Raw genomic sequence first — 15628 nt, 5'->3', positions numbered from 1 at the left:
TCATCAGAAGCGGCCTTCACATCAAAGCAACAGTCCTTTCTCAGAACCCACTCCCTTGGCAGAGTGATTGCACAGTTGCTGCAGAGTGCTGACTCCTTGAACCCAGTCAAGTAGGTTACAACATGTCCCAAACCCCTTTGAGGAAGCAGTCTGCAGGACAAAGGCCTCTTTGAATAGGGTATCATGACTGTCATTTACCAAGTAGCTCCTGTCAGAATGCAAAAGCCTGAATCATAAAATACTAGACACATGCTAAAGGCCACATGGCACGACCCAAATCTCAAACGGGTCGATAGATAAAGAGACTGATTACATATCCTTTTCTCAGATGGGAATCCACCAACACAACTCTCAATTATCTTTCATTGGATAGACAGCTCCCTAGGTCACAATCATATTGATTTGTGCTCCTGAATGAGTACTCCTGTAGAGAAGGATTATATTAGTCCCAGCTCCTTGGAGGACAGGCAGCACAGTCGCCACACATCATCATTTTGCCCCTCTATGGGCTAGGCAGGATTGGGTGAGTGAGACATTCAACAGCAGATTAGATTACACCTTGCCTGGGCTCAACATTCTAGAGTTGCACCCTAGACACAAAACATTTCACTTGAATAATCATAATACATCACACTTGATAAAGAAATTATGCCACTGTAATGTCATGCAAATGCCATTGCAATACCTTTCTTATTTCAATGCCTTGGTATTTGCACTGAGCAGGAGACAGGGGACCTAAAGCTTCTGTGTAACAAACTTGATATGAACATTATCGGTTGTGAAATGAACACATTAGAAAGAAGGCCTGTACAGTGATGCACACTATTCATAGAGGAGTACCTGAAATGATTATAAAATAGCATGCCATGAGAGAGTCAGGTGGCATTGATAGAGACAGATCGCAGATGTTTGTTGAGCACAGTGGCAGGAAGCTACTGGAAGAGCCCACCACCTGGTCCTGCCGTGTAACAGTAAAGGTCAAATAGGGAGACGAGGCCCTGCCTTAACCACTGCCACATGGATGATGTCCAAGGTCCGGTAGATTTACAGCGAAGGCATAAAACCTCAAATGTTATTATGCTGACAAATTTGGAGTCATGAAAGAGGAATAATACTCTTACTGCACATTGAGCCTCTGTTCAGGCATAGTGAAGCAAGTTCATCACTGTCCAAAGCTTAAGATAGAGTGCAGTAACCAGTCGGAAAACAGACATTTGACTTTTAGAAAGCTGAGCACAGTACACAGAATCATTTTTATGTGTGTTTATTTTTTATTTAACCTTTATTTAACTAGGCAAGTCAGTTAAGAACAAATTCTTATTTACAATGACGGCCTACCAAAAGGCAAAAGGCCTCCTGCGGGGACGGGATCTGGGATTAAAAATGTTAAAAATAAAAACTATATAAATATAGGACAAAACATACATCACGACAAGAGAGACAACACAACACTACATAAAGAGAGACCTAAGACAACAACATGTCAAGGCAGCAACATATGACAACACAGCATGGTAGCAACACAACATGACAACAACATGGTAGCAGCACAACATGGTAGCAGCACAAAACATGGTACAAATATTATTGGGCACAGACAACAGCACAAAGGGCAAGAAGGTAGAGACAACAATACATCATGCAAAGTAGCCACAACTGTAATTAAGAGTGTCCATGACTGAGTTTTTGAATTAAGAGATTGAGATAAAACTGTCCAGTTTGAGTGTTTGTTTGCAGCTCGTTCCAGTCGCTAGCTGCAGCGAACTGAAAAGACGAATGACCCAGGGATGTGTGTGCTTTGGGGACCTTTAACAGAATGTGACTGGCAGAATGGGTGTTGTATATGGAGGATGAGGGCTGCAGTAGATATCTCAGATAGGGGGGAGTGAGGCCTAAGAGGGTTTTATAAATAAGCATCAACCAGTGGGTCTTGCGACGGGTATACAGAGATGGCCAGTTTACAGAGGAGTATAGAGTGCAGTGATGTGTCCTATGAGAACATTGGTGGCAAATCTGATGGCCGAATGGAAAAGAACATCTCGCCGCTAGAGAGCACCCTTACCTGCCGATCTATAAATTATGTCTCCGTAATCTAGCATGGGTAGGATGGTCATCTGGATCAGGGTTAGTTTGGCAGCTGAGGTGAAAGAAGAGCGATCACGATAGAGGAAACCAAGTCTAGATTTAACTTTAGCCTGCAGCTTCGATATGTGCTGAGAGAAGGACAGTGTACAGTCTAGCCATACTCCCAAGTACTTGTATGAGGTGACTACCTCAAGCTCTGAATACTCAGAGGTAGCATTCACACCTGTGGGGAGAGGGGCATTCTTCTTACCAAACCACATGAATTTTGTTTTGGAGGTGTTCAGTACAAGGTTAAGGGTAGAGAAATCTTGTTGTAGCGCATTTAACACAAAATCCAAGGAGGGGCCAGCTGACTATCATCTGCATATAAATGGATGTGAGAGCTTCCTACTGCCTGAACTATGTTATTGTTTTTTTTGTTTTTGTTTTTTACCCCTTTTTCTCTCCAACCCGGAAGCCAGACGCACCAATGTGTCGGAGGAAACACCGTGCACCTGGCAACCTTGGCTAGCGCACACTGTGCCCGGCCTGCCACAGGAGTCGCTGGTGTGCGATGAGACAAGGACATCCCTACCGACCAAGCCCTCCCTAACCCGGACGACGCTAGGCCAATTGTGCGTCGCCCAACGGACCTCCCGGTCGCGGCCGGCTTACGACAGAGCCTGGGCGCGAAGCCAGGGTCTCTGATAGCACAGCGCCCTTAACCACTGTGCCACCCGGGAGGCCCTGAACTATGTTATTGTTGAGAAGAGCTTGGGGCCTAGGATTGAGCCTTGGGGTACGCCCTTGGTGACAGGCAGTGGCTGAGACAGCAGATTTTCAGATTTTGGGTCCCGGATAGCCTGAGTGCACTTATTTCTCATTTGCCTGAACGAGAGCCAGTCAGTCTGAGTATGTATGTGCCAAGCCTTTCGCCATATGCAATTCTTGAGGTGGAGTAACTCTGCAAGATCACTGTCGAACCAGGGGCTGAACCTGGGGCTGAACCTGTTTTTAATTCTAGTTTTGTTTAGTGTGTGTGTGTGTGTGTGTGTGTGTGTGTGTGTGTGTGTGTGTGTGTGTGTGTGTGTGTGTGTGTGTGTGTGTGTGTGTGTGTGTGTGTGTGTGTGTGTGTGTGTGTGTGTGTGTGTGTGTGTGTGTGTGTGTGTGTGTGAGAGAGAGAGATTTACTGCACAGAGACGACAACGTACCTCAGGCTTTTCTACAGCAGGGAGACTCCATACTAAGTATTTACACAACAAAAAGCCACAGATGCAACCAACCTCAGAAGTACAACATTTCCACGCCCCCATGAAATTATATACAAACCAACTAACAGTAGCACAGCAAAGCCGTATCTACCCCAAACTCCAAGTATAGCCACCCAGACCAATAAAGCTTAAGATAGACTTACAAAGTAGATGCTAAGATATACACTCACTGGACAGTTTATTAGGTAGACCACCCCATTCATGAAAATGGATTGCTCCTACAGACAGTGAGTCAAGTGGCCGTGGCCTGTTATATAAGCAGGCACACAGGCATTGAGGCATTCAGTTACTGTTCGATTGAACATTAGGATGGGCAAAACAAGTGACCTTAGCGACTTTCAACGTGGCATGATTGTTGGCGGAAGGCATGCCGGACCCATTATCTCTGAAAACAGCCATCCTCCTGGACTTTTCACGCACGGCAGTGTCTAAGGTTTACCGAGAATGGTACAACAAACAAAAAACATCAGGTCAGCAGCAGTCCTGTGGACGAAAACAGCTTGTTGATGAAAAAGGTCGGAGGAGAATGGCAAGAATCATGCAAGCTAACAGGCATGCCACAGACAAATAACGGCACAGTACAACAGTGGTGTGCAGAACGGCATCTCGAAACGCACAACTCGTCGATCCTTGTCATGGATGGGCTATTGCAGCAGACGACCACACGGGGTTCCACAGCTAAAAACAAGAAGCGGTTCCAGTGGACACGCGATCACCAACACTGGACAATTGAGGAGTGGTAAAACATCTGCTGGAACATGACAGCGAGTTCAGTTTACTTGAGTGGCCTGCACAGTCCCCATTGTCAATCCAATAGAGCATCTTTGGGATGAGATGGAACAAGCCTGTTCCCAGCATGAATGTACCACCGTCCAATCTGTAGCAACTGCGTTTCTGACACCTTGTAGAATGCCCCAAAGAATTCAGGCTATTCTTTAGACATAGGGGGGTCTGCCCGGTACTAGATGGGTGTACCTAATAAACGGTCCGGTGAGTGTATAACTACATTACACTTACAGTAAGGATAGCTGTGGCTTTAAAGTGAAACCCTTAGAAACTGCTGGGTCAGTGCAAACCTTAGCAATGTGTGTGTGTGTGTCCTCTTCACTTCCACATGCCTTCTAAACTACATTGTATTGAATTAATAAAATGCACCCTTTTTGAGCATTTATAGCCTAATGCTTCTAACTTTTAGTGCATCACCCTGCAGAGAGAGACTCAGGACAGAGAATGTGCTTACTGTACATATACAAGCTTTGATTCTCGTCAGCTTTGATTACAGGTCAGCAAATAGCGGTCAGAAAATAAGAAAATGAAGGTCAGAAAATATCAGTTGTTATGTAAATACACTGCTCAAAAAAATAAAGGGAACACTTAAACAACACAATGTAACTCCAAGTCAATCACACTTCTGTGAAATCAAACTGCCCACTTAGGAAGCAACACTGATTGACAATAAATTTCACATGCTGTTGTGCAAATGGAATAGACAACAGGTGGAAATTATAGGCAATTAGCAAGACACCCCCAAAAAAGGAGTAGCTCTGCAGGTGGTGACCACAGACCACTTCTCAGTTCCTTTGCTTCCTGGCTGATGTTTTGGTCACTTTTGAATGCTGGCGGTGCTTTCACTCTAGTGGTAGCATGAGACGGAGACTAAAACCCACACAAGTGGCTCAGGTAGTGCAGCTCATCCAGGATGGCACATCAATGCGAGCTGTGGCAAGAAGGTTTGCTGTGTCTGTCAGCGTAGTGTCCAGAGCATGGAGGCGCTACCAGGAGACAGGCCAGTACATCAGGAGACTTGGAGGAGGCCGTAGGAGGGCAACAACCCAGCAGCAGGACCACTACCTCCGCCTTTGTGCAAGGAGGAGCACTGCCACAAATGTGCATGTGTCTGCTCAAACGGTCAGAAACAGACTCCGTGAGGGTGGTATGAGGGACCGACGTCCACATGTGGGGGTTGTGCTTACAGCCCAACACCATGCAGGACGTTTGGCTTTTGCCAGAGAACACCAAGATTGGCAAATTCGCCACTTGCGCCCTGTGCTCTTCACAGATGAAAGCAGGTTCACACTGAGCACGTGACAGACATGACAGAGTCTGGAGACGCTGTGGAGAACGTTCTGCTGCCTACAACATCCTCCAGCATGACCGGTTTGGCGGTGGGTCAGTCATGGTGTGGGGTGGCATCACCACCTTCCGGAGACACTAGGATAGGGGGGCTGCTAAATGACTTAAATGTAAATGTAAAGCCCTCCATGTGCTCGCCAGAGGTAGCCTGACTGCCATTAGGTACCGAGATGAGATCCTCAGACCCCTTGCGAGACCATATGCTGGTGCGGTTGGCCCTGGGTTCCTCCTAATGCAAGACAATGCTAGACCTCATGTGGCTGGAGTGTCAGCAGTTCCTGCAAGAGGAAGGCATTGATGCTATGGACTGGCCCGCCCGTTCCCCAGACCTGAATCCAATTGAGCACATCTGGGACATCATGTCTCGCTCCAACCACCAATGCCACGTTGCACCAGACTGTCCAGGAGTTGGCGGATGCTTTAGTCCAGGTCTGGGAGGAGATCCCTCAGGAGACCATCTGCCACCTCATCAGGAGCATGCACAGGTGTTCTAGGGAGGTCATACAGGCACGTGGAGGCCACACACACTACTGAGCCTCATTTTGACTTGTTTTAAGGACATTACATCAAATTTGGATCAGTCTGTAGTGTGGTTTTCCACTTTAATTGTGAGTGTGACTCCAAATCCAGACCTCCATGGGTTGATAAATTTGATTTCCATTGATAATTTGTGTGATATTGTTGTCAGCACATTCAACTATGTTAAGAAAAAAGTATTTAATAAGAATATTTCATTCGTTCAGATCTAGGATGTGTTATTTTAGTGTTCCTTTTATTTTTTTGAGCAGTGTATGTGTATTGACCAAGCATGGTGTATTGCTGATAACTTCAACATTCAGCACTACGCCACCTATTGGTGTGAAATAAGTATTATCATGCGACATCTGGTGAACTAGTACAGCTTCTAGTAGGAAAACAGTTTGTGTAGCGTAGAAAATAAAACCGCCTGGTTTACAAATTAGCTGCCATTTATTCTTTCAGAATTTCAAGTGAAGTAAAATCCTCTTTCATAACAAACCTAACAGAGAACATTGGATATTACATATTACATGAATATAAAAGTTTTACAAAACATAACTTTTTAGAACTACATATAAACTACATAAAACAACAGCATAACATTAAAATTGGTGTATTAGACATTTTATATCTTCAAAGTTCTTTAACATTTCTAAAATTGGATAAAAACCCTCTAAGAAATGATACTATAATTGGTGTCAGGAGAAAAGATGTCGGCTTAAGAAGAATGACATACTTCTCTCTCCATAACACCACCACACTTAAGAGCCATTTAAAACTATTGCAGGTTTGAACTGTGCAACCTGCTTCTCAATTTGAGATTATTTTTTTAAGTCAGGAACTGACTGAATCCTGGGTTATTTTGAAGATTCATGTGTCAAGTTAAGATCATTTCAGGCCATGTATACAAGATGGACCAAAGAACAACAGCACATCCTTTCAGCTTTGGAGTCTCTCTCAGTTCTGGAGTGTCACATATATTTTCCCAGGACTCTTGGGTCCTAGGCATGCACAGTGCTCTGTTGTTGTTGTTTTTCAAAGTATCAGTAAATGGCCTCATCCATGTTCTCATCACTGTCCCCTCCGAACTCCTCTCCATTGTCAAAGTACGACATGATATAGTCTGTCTCCTGTGGGAACACAATCAGAGTGGGAAAAAAATTATACGTATGAGCTCATTCCAACCTTGTGAACTGTGTTTGCTCACTTTCTGTTAAATCATGCATTGGTGTCAATGGAATATGTATGAGGGAAATTGTCTCTAGTAAGGATTCAAGTCAAAGTGATATTATCTCACTGAGGTTGTGTGGGGCATGAACCCTGATGAAAAAAGTAAGAAAGAGCTTGGATGTGTAACAGTTTGGCATCCGTCCCTCTCCTTTCCCTAACCTGAACGAAACGACAACTGTCACCCAGGAAGCATCGTTACCTGTCAATGCGGAGCAATGGAAACAACTACTTCAGGTCTCAGAGTGGGTGACATCACCGATTGAACATTACTAGCGCACACCGGCAGAGTAGCCTAGTGGTTAGAGCGTTGGACTAGTAATCGAAAGGTTGCAAGTTCGAATCCCCGAGCTGACAAGGTACACATCTGTTGTTCTGCCCCTGAACAGGCAGTTAACCCACTTTTCCTAGGCCGTCATTGAAAATAAGAATTTGTTCTTAACTGACTTGCCTAGTAAAAAAAACAATTAAACTAAAAAAATTAAGCACCGCTTACTAGCTAGCCATTTAACATTGGCTACAGATGCTTACCTCTTCAAACTCTTCTTCATCATACTCCTCCTCCCCATCTTGCTGCTCTTCCTCCTGCTTCTTCTTCTCCCCTTCCTCTTCATCTGAGGTCACTTCCTCCTCTTTTTTCTCCAATGTCTGAAATATGACACAAATGAATACAAAATAAACTAAAAGAAAAAGAACATTGATAGTAAAATACTACACCACCAGGCTTACATTAAGTTTGAGGTTTAACAGCAAGAACCATTTCCCTCATCTAGTGTGCCGAGGTTGAGTTGTGTTACATGCCTATAGATGTGGTGAAGAGGTCAATAGAATACAGACTATGGAGTTAATGTCTGATGTACTGGCTGAGTACCTACTATTCCCACCTCTAGTTTATGGATGATCTCCTCTTTGTCCACCCGGGTCTTTTTGCTGGGTTTGGGGTCCACTGGTGTATCCACACTAAGAGAGGTGTCTGTAACAGACGAAAAGGGGCAAAAGCCAATCATTAGTGAAAACCAACTCCCTCTATCTATTCCCCTTCCTCTCCTTTCATTTAAAAGGCCATTCAATCAAAAGCTATATTTATCTCATAATAGAAAATGGCAGATCATTTATGTATAAGTCAGGCAATATTGTCATTGTCAGTAACCAGTAGTGATTTTATCTTATCCTTCTGTTCAAAGCAGAAGGGCAAATTGATGCATTCATGTCTCTAGGAAGACACAAGCAGTCAGACACAATATTCTTCTGAAGACACCTCTCTCTTCAGCACTCCTCCCAGGAAATAGGAAGGGAAAAAAATAATGTGGTCGTAATATGCTCTGAAAGAGACAGGTCTTTCGCCAGCAACGTACATGTCATCAAGTCCTGCAGGAAGCAAACTAAACAGAACTGCAAAATGAATGGATTTTTCTTTTTGCAATAGCCTTCTGTGATCACATGGTGGTGGGTGAGCTTTCATAGTGAATCTGTATCACTCACAAAAATGTCCAGTCAGTCAATGTGAGGTATAAAACAACACTGTATCATCCACTTACTCTCTTTTAGGGGCTTCTTGACACGGATTCGAAGCTCTTTTGGTAGCCTTTTCCAGTCTGGCGTTAAAAAGACAAAAATCAAACATAATCAATCAGCAGACACAGGTTCTACAATAATGTTTTTACACAGCAATGACCTTGTCAAAATGATGGAATGTTGGTTCACATCCGGTAAAGCTGAGGGACTAAAACCTCAAATTGTTTTCCCAATCAGCCTCTATTCAGCGGACCCAAATTGTGAGCGACAGCTCAATTTCTCCCATTTGAAACACTTTGGGTCACCTGACAGTTTCAATCAGGACCGTTCACACTCCATTGTGGCTGACATCTCTGGGGCGGCGTAGCGAGTGATTTCATACTGCTTCAGGATTAGATCATTGATTCTATTAATCCCTGTTTAACAGTGTTATGCTGGTAATCAGATCGTACAATGCAATCCTTCTAATACATGTTCCATAGTCTCTATCTCCTTTCAGTTACATTTTTTGAACTGGAGGTATGATGCAGCTGACCCACCTGGATTCCACTCAATGGTGTTGTCTGACGGCTCACTGTTCTGATATTTATCAGAATACCGCTCCACATCTGGAAGTCAGACAAGAAGCTCATTCATTTCTTAAACATGGTACAAGAACAAACATGTATTTGAAAATAAAGCCTCTGTGTATTATCATGTCTACCTCATTTGCTGCTCCCAAATGTTCTTATCGAAGCATAATTACTTGATTGCATAATTGCTTGATTGAATAATTGAAAAATATTTCCACCCCTGATTTAAGTAATGTCAGCCAAACCTTGTATCACCTAAAATCTTGTATCAATTTAATAAAATAACACCATTGGGAGCTGCTGACAGTGACAAGACATTGACTGTCTAATTTCTGCTACGTTTGGATGTCTGTAATGACTCTTTTCATCGCTAACACACAGAGATGGTGTGTTCCCAGGCTTAGGTACCTTTCTTGGAGACGGCTTGGCGGACATAAAATGGTAGGGTCTTCATGTTTCCCCTGAACTCCTGCTTCAGTGCCAACATGTACTCTGCTTCCTCTCCCATCACCAAGGGGACAGGCTTGTGTTCCATGGGCTACATGTGCACAAAAAACATCATACATATTAGGCTAGTCCTTAAAACGACAACAAAAGGCTCAATGCATGCTTTCCCAAAATAGCATGCTCTTATTTGCTCCCAACCAAACACATATCTTACTGTCTCAATACATTTAAACAAAAAATGTCAGCCCTGGATGTTGCTTAGACAAATAGAAAAATCAGGAGAAAAGACTGAGAATAGCCTCTAAATAAAGCCAATATTTGACAACAATGAGGTGCATCCAAAATGAAAAGATGACAGCTACAGGGTCAGTCACATCACCCTTTACTCACAGGGAACAGAGGTGTAGGCTGGAGAATTGAAGGCGGCAGGTTCTCCCCTTTCCCAATCCCGACTGCCTCGATACTGAAGCTCATGTACCCCTTGCCGCGACCTCTGCCGCGGCCCAGGCCAGCCATGGAGCGAGCACACAGCGGGGGGGTTCACAGGTAAATCTGTCAAGGGAGGAAGAATGCAATGGGCACTAAAAGAGTACTGAGTAATAGCACTTCTATTTTCCCAAACTATCTGTGTAAAGCTACAGTTGAAGTCGGACATTTACATACACTTAGGTTGTATATCATTAAAACTCATTTTTAACCACTCCACAATTTCTTGTTAACAAACTATAGTTTTGGCAAGTCGGTTAGGACATCTACTTCATGCATGACACAAGCCATTTTTCCAACAATTGTTTACAGACATATTATTTCACTTTTAATTCATTGCATCACAATTCCAGTGGGTCAGAAGATTACATGAATAAATCATTATCTCTACTATTATTCTGACATTTCACATTCTTAAGATAAAGTGGTGATCCTAACTGACCTAAGACTAGGAAGTTTTACCCGGATTAAACGTCAGGAAATGTGAAAAAAAAATGTATTTGGCTAAGGGGTATGTAAACTTCCGACTTCAACTGTATATAAGCTTATTTTCTATCCTGGCCAGTGCGTTGCAAAAGTATTAACCCTCCTTGGCATTTTTCCTATTTTGTTGTAAACTGTCGAAACGTCCTCTCACTGTCAACTGCGTTTATTTTCATCAAACTTAACATGTAAATATTTGTATGAACATAAGATTCAACAACTGAGACATAAACTGAACAAGTTCCACAGACATGTGACTAACAGAAATGGAATTAAGTGTCCCTGAACAAAGGGGGAGTCAAAATCAAAAGTAACAGTCAGTATCTGGTGTGGTCACCAGCTTCATTAAGTACTGCAGTGCATCTCCTCCTAATGGACTGCACCAGATTTGCCAATTCTTGCTGTGAGATGTTACCCCACTCTACCACCATGGCACCTGCAAGTTCCCGGACAATTCTGGGGGGCATGGCCCTCCGATCCAACAGGTCCCAGAAGTGCTCAATGGGATTGAGATCTGGGCTCTTCGCTGGCCATGGCACAACACTGACATTCCTGTCTTGCAGGAAATCACTCACAGAACGAGCAGTATGGCTGGTGTCAGGCTGGAGGATCATGTCAGGATGAGCCTGCAGGAAGGGTACCACATGAGGGAGGGGGATGTCTTCCCTGTAATGCACAGCATTGAGATTACCTGCAATGACAACAAGCTCAGTCCGATGATGCTGTGACACACCGCCCCAGACCATGACGGACCCTCCACCTCCAAACCAATCCCGCTCCAGAGTACAGGCCTCGGTGTAACGCTCATTCCTTTGACGATAAACTCGAATCCGACCATCACCCCTGGTGAGACAAAACCGCGACTCGTCAGTGAAGAGCACTTTTTGACAGTCCTGTCTGGTCCAGCGACGGTGGGTTTGTGCCCATAGGCGACGCTGTTGCCAGTGATGTCTGGTGAGGACCTGCCTTACAACAGGCCTACAAGCCCTCAGTCCAGCCTCTCGCAGTCTATTGCGAAAAGTCTGAGCACTGATTGAGGGCTTGTGCATTCCTGGTGTAACTCGGGCAGTCGTTGTTGCAATCCTGTACCTGTCCTCAGGTGTGATGTTTGGATGTACTGATCCTGTGCAGGTGTTGTTACATGTGGTCTGCCACTGCGAGGACGATCAGCTGTCCATCCTGTCTCCCTGTAGCGCTGTCTTCAGGGTCTCACCGTATGGACTCCTCATGCCTCCTTGCAGCATGTCTAAGGCACATTCACGCAGACTAGCAGGGACCCTGGGCATCTTTCTTTTGGTGTTTTTCAGAGTCAGTAGAAAGGCCTCTTTAGTGCCTTAAGTTTTCATAACTGTAACCTTAATTGCCTATCATCTGTAAGCTGTTACTGTCTTAACAACCGTTCCACCCCTAAGCAAGGGACACAACCAAGTGGCACGATGAAGACCAAGGAGCTCTCCAAACAGGTCAGGGACAAAGTTGTGGAGAAGTACAGATCGGTTGGGTTATAAAAAATATCTGAAACTTTGAACATCCCACAGAGCACCATTAAATCCATTATAAAAAAATGGAAAAAACATGGCACCACAACAAACCTGCCAAGAGAAGTCCGCCCACCAAAACTCACGGACCAGGCAAGGAGGGCGTTAATGAGAGGCAACTAAGAGACCAAAGATAACCCTGAAGGTACTGCAAAGCTTCACAGCGGAGATTGGAGTATCTGTCCATAGGAACACTTTAAGCTGTACACTCTACAGAGCTGGGCTTTACAGAAGAGTGGCCAGGAAAAATCCAATGCTTAATGAAAAAAATGTGCAAACATATTTGGTGTTTGCAAAAAGGCACGTGGGAGACTCCCCAAATATATGGAAGAAGATATGGAAGAAGTTCTCCTGTCATACCCCATCACAATTCAATCAAAATTATAAGCTTTTTTACTTCCATTGTTTGTAAACAATGCAATAGTAAACAAACACTGTATAGACTAAAAACTAAAAACATGGTTAAAACTATCATTTTAGTCTCATGGATGGTCTGGGTACCAGTCTGGTACTCTTTTCTTTTGCATGTGACACGGAGTAAAAGGAATGGAATATAGCCAGATAAGGATATAATGAGATGCTTGTCTCCACCCTAACAATAGGATTAGTTGTCCACAGAGTGGAATGGTGGGCTGTCAACTCTTTGGATTGGTGGATACATTTTGTTATTTGAATCATTTAAAAAATATATTTGATTAAGGGTGTTGACATCAACCACTAGTATTCATTGGAGCTTGAGATGCTATGCTAGCTTCATGAATATGCATAGACCTGCTCTAATTTCAACAGGGAAGTGTATCACACTTTTATCAGTACAGTCATAGCATTAGAACATGTATATTAGATTAAACAAGCCTCACGAAACAAAATAACAATTTATATTTATCTGGACTAAATTCAACACTATCATTTCGCCCCCATTCAAAAACTCATCTGCTTAATAATTAAGGATATGCTTAAGTGGACAGATTTTGGGCAGAAATAGGGCTCTCTGGTAACCAGGCTACCATCCTCCAGCTGCGTACCAAATCAACGCCAGGTGTTGCAGGAAGGCCAAGAAGATCATCAGGGACCCCATAGCCTAAGCATCTCTGAATGGTGGGGTCCCTGCTTTGTTGTTGTTTAATCGCATTCTGCCCCTTTAACAGCTACCAGCAAGTTACCTATCTAGTTTTGTGCGGCTTGCTAACTTGTTCCATCTTACCTTCTAGTGATTTCAGTGATACTAACTTGATTGCTCAGATAACTTGGTTGCACAGTAGCTATATGACAGTTGTAGCTAGTAAGAACTTGCTAGAAAACGACTAGCGCCTAACGTTACTATCTAGTTAGCTAGATAACGACGTTAGCTTGTGCTGTCAGATTTATCACGACAAAATATCGGTCACCAAGACAACGTGCTTACTAACTAACCATATCAACTTATTCACGACCTCCCACCTTCTGCGCCATTGCGAGCTACAAATATTTAAATATAAAAAATATTAAAACATCGAAGTTAACGTTAGCTAGTTTACAAATCCGCGGGCTACGTTATTGTTTACCAAACACTATGTTGTTTGCGGAACTCCAGCGACTTGGGGTCGACTACCCTGCGCTACACTGCCCCCTGCTGTATTGGAGTTGAATACATTCCAGAACCTCATTCCAGATGCAGTGTCTCCCCAAAAATGATGGTCACACTTTTGTTTGCCATCTGAGAGATCAATATGTCTGTACCATACATTCATTTCGATTATCTGAATGTCATGGCTGAAATGTTATCTAATAACCATTAATGACTAATGACCATTGTCAGGTGCAATTGTAAATGAGAACTTGTTCTCAACTTGCCTACATGGTTAAATGAAGGTGAAATAAAAAATAAAATAAAAAATTAAGGTTTGAGCCACCAAGTAGGAAACTCCGAGGGGAGTGAGTGTGATACAACATAAAGTAGATATATTTGTTCCCTGCTGTGGGAGCTGGGTTGGCATGCATTAGCTCAAAATACTTAATTTTGCTGACATTGTAAAGGTGGTTTGTCTTGGTCTGGATATTACCATATCCTGGTGATGTTTATTATTAATCGTTGTTCTTGTTTCTACAGTTGAAGTCGGAAGTTTACATACACTTTAGCCAGCTACATTTAAACTCAGTTTTTCACTATTCCTGACATTTAATCCTAGTAAATATTCCCTGTTTTAGGTCAGTTAGGATCACCACTTTATTTTAAGAATGTGAAATGTCAGAATAATAGTAGAGTGAAGGATTTATTTCAGCTTTTATTTCTTTCATCACATTCCCAGTGGGTCAGAAGTTTACATACACTCAATTAGTATTTGGTAGCATTGCTTTTAAATTGTTTAACTTGGGTCAAATGTTTTGGGTAGCCTTCCATAACCTTCCCACAATAAGATGGGTGAATTTTGTACCATTCCTCCTGACAAAGCTGGTGTAACTGAGTCAGGTTTGTAGGCCTCCTTGCTCGCACACTCTTTTTCAGTTCTGCCCACACATGTTCTATAGGATTGAGGTCAGGGCTTTGTGATGGCCACTTCAATACCTTGACTTTGTTGTCCTTAAGCCATTTTGCCACAACTTTGTAAGTATGCTTTGGGGTCATTGTCCATTTGGAAGACCCATTTGCGACCAAGCTTTATCTTCCTGACTGATGTCTTGAGATGTTGCTTCAATAAAACCACGCAATTTTCTTTCCTCATGATGCCATCTATTTTGTGAAGTGCACCATTCCGTCCTGCAGCAAAGCACCCCCACAACATAATGCTGCCACCCCCGTGCTTCACGATTGGGATGGTGTTTTTCAGCTTGCAAGCCTCCCCCTTTTTCCTCCAAACATAACAATGGTCTTGATGGCCTTTATGGCCATTTTTGTTTCATCAGACCAGAGGACATTTCTCCAAAAAGGACAATCTTTGTCCCCATGTGCAGTTGCAAATCGTAGTGTGGCTGTTTTATGACAGTTTTGGAGCAGTGGCTTCTTCCTTGCTGAGCGGCCTTTCAGGTTATGTTGATATAGGACTCGTTTTACTGTGGATATAGATACCTTTGTACCTGTTTCCTCCAGCGTCTTCACAAGGTCCTTTGCTGTTGTTCTGGGATTGATTTGAACTTTTCGCACCAAAGTACATTCATCTCTAGGAGACAGAACGCGTCTCCTTCCTGAGAGGTATGACGGCTGCATGGTCCCATGGTGTTTATACTTGCCAACTATTGTTTGTACAGATGAACGTGGTACCTTCAGGCATTTGGAAATTGCTCCCAAGGATGAACCGGACTTGTCTCGGATGATTTCTTGGCTGATTTCTTTTGATTTTCTCATGATGTCAAGCAAAGAGGCACTGAAAGTAGGCATTTGAAATATATCCACAGG

The 15628-nt window shown here is 43.3% G+C and overlaps 1 protein-coding gene across 5 annotated transcripts; it reads right to left on the bottom strand.

Moving 5' to 3' along the window:
* Nucleotides 1–6418: 6418 nt before the first annotated feature.
* On the bottom strand, nucleotides 6419–13832 carry polr3glb (RNA polymerase III subunit GL b). Of its 5 annotated transcripts, none has more exons than XM_046302418.1 (8): nucleotides 13460–13832; nucleotides 10139–10300; nucleotides 9710–9839; nucleotides 9269–9337; nucleotides 8753–8809; nucleotides 8090–8187; nucleotides 7746–7862; nucleotides 6419–7117 (listed from the first exon to the last, which is right to left on the bottom strand). In XM_046302418.1, the coding sequence occupies exons 2-8, from the start codon at nucleotides 10262–10264 to the stop codon at nucleotides 7031–7033; spliced, it is 684 nt and encodes a 227-aa protein (XP_046158374.1). In that variant the 5' UTR covers nucleotides 10265–10300; nucleotides 13460–13832; the 3' UTR covers nucleotides 6419–7030. The 5 variants fall into 5 exon arrangements, with proteins under 5 accessions (XP_046158374.1, XP_046158378.1, XP_046158375.1 ...); XM_046302422.1 differs by having other exon boundaries at nucleotides 8099–8187; XM_046302419.1 differs by having other exon boundaries at nucleotides 13669–13832.
* Between the last annotated feature and the right edge of the window lie 1796 nt (nucleotides 13833–15628).

The sequence above is a fragment of the Oncorhynchus gorbuscha genome, linkage group LG15 (assembly GCF_021184085.1).
Source record: "Oncorhynchus gorbuscha isolate QuinsamMale2020 ecotype Even-year linkage group LG15, OgorEven_v1.0, whole genome shotgun sequence".
Taxonomy (NCBI): Eukaryota; Metazoa; Chordata; class Actinopteri; order Salmoniformes; family Salmonidae; genus Oncorhynchus; species Oncorhynchus gorbuscha.
The sequence above is the reverse complement of the archived record's forward strand: the minus strand, read 5'-3'. Positions and strand labels throughout refer to the sequence as shown.

Excerpts from the sequence above, each read along its gene's own strand:
- polr3glb (XM_046302418.1), bottom strand. The coding sequence starts at position 10,264 with ATGGCTGGCCTGGGCCGCGGCAGAGGTCGCGGCAAGGGGTACATGAGC. Across the intron at positions 8,810-9,268 it reads CACCATTGAGTGGAATCCAG|ACTGGAAAAGGCTACCAAAA; the intron begins GTGGGTCAGCTG and ends TTTTAACGCCAG. Across the intron at positions 8,188-8,752 it reads CAAGAAGCCCCTAAAAGAGA|ACACCTCTCTTAGTGTGGAT; the intron begins GTAAGTGGATGA and ends CGTCTGTTACAG.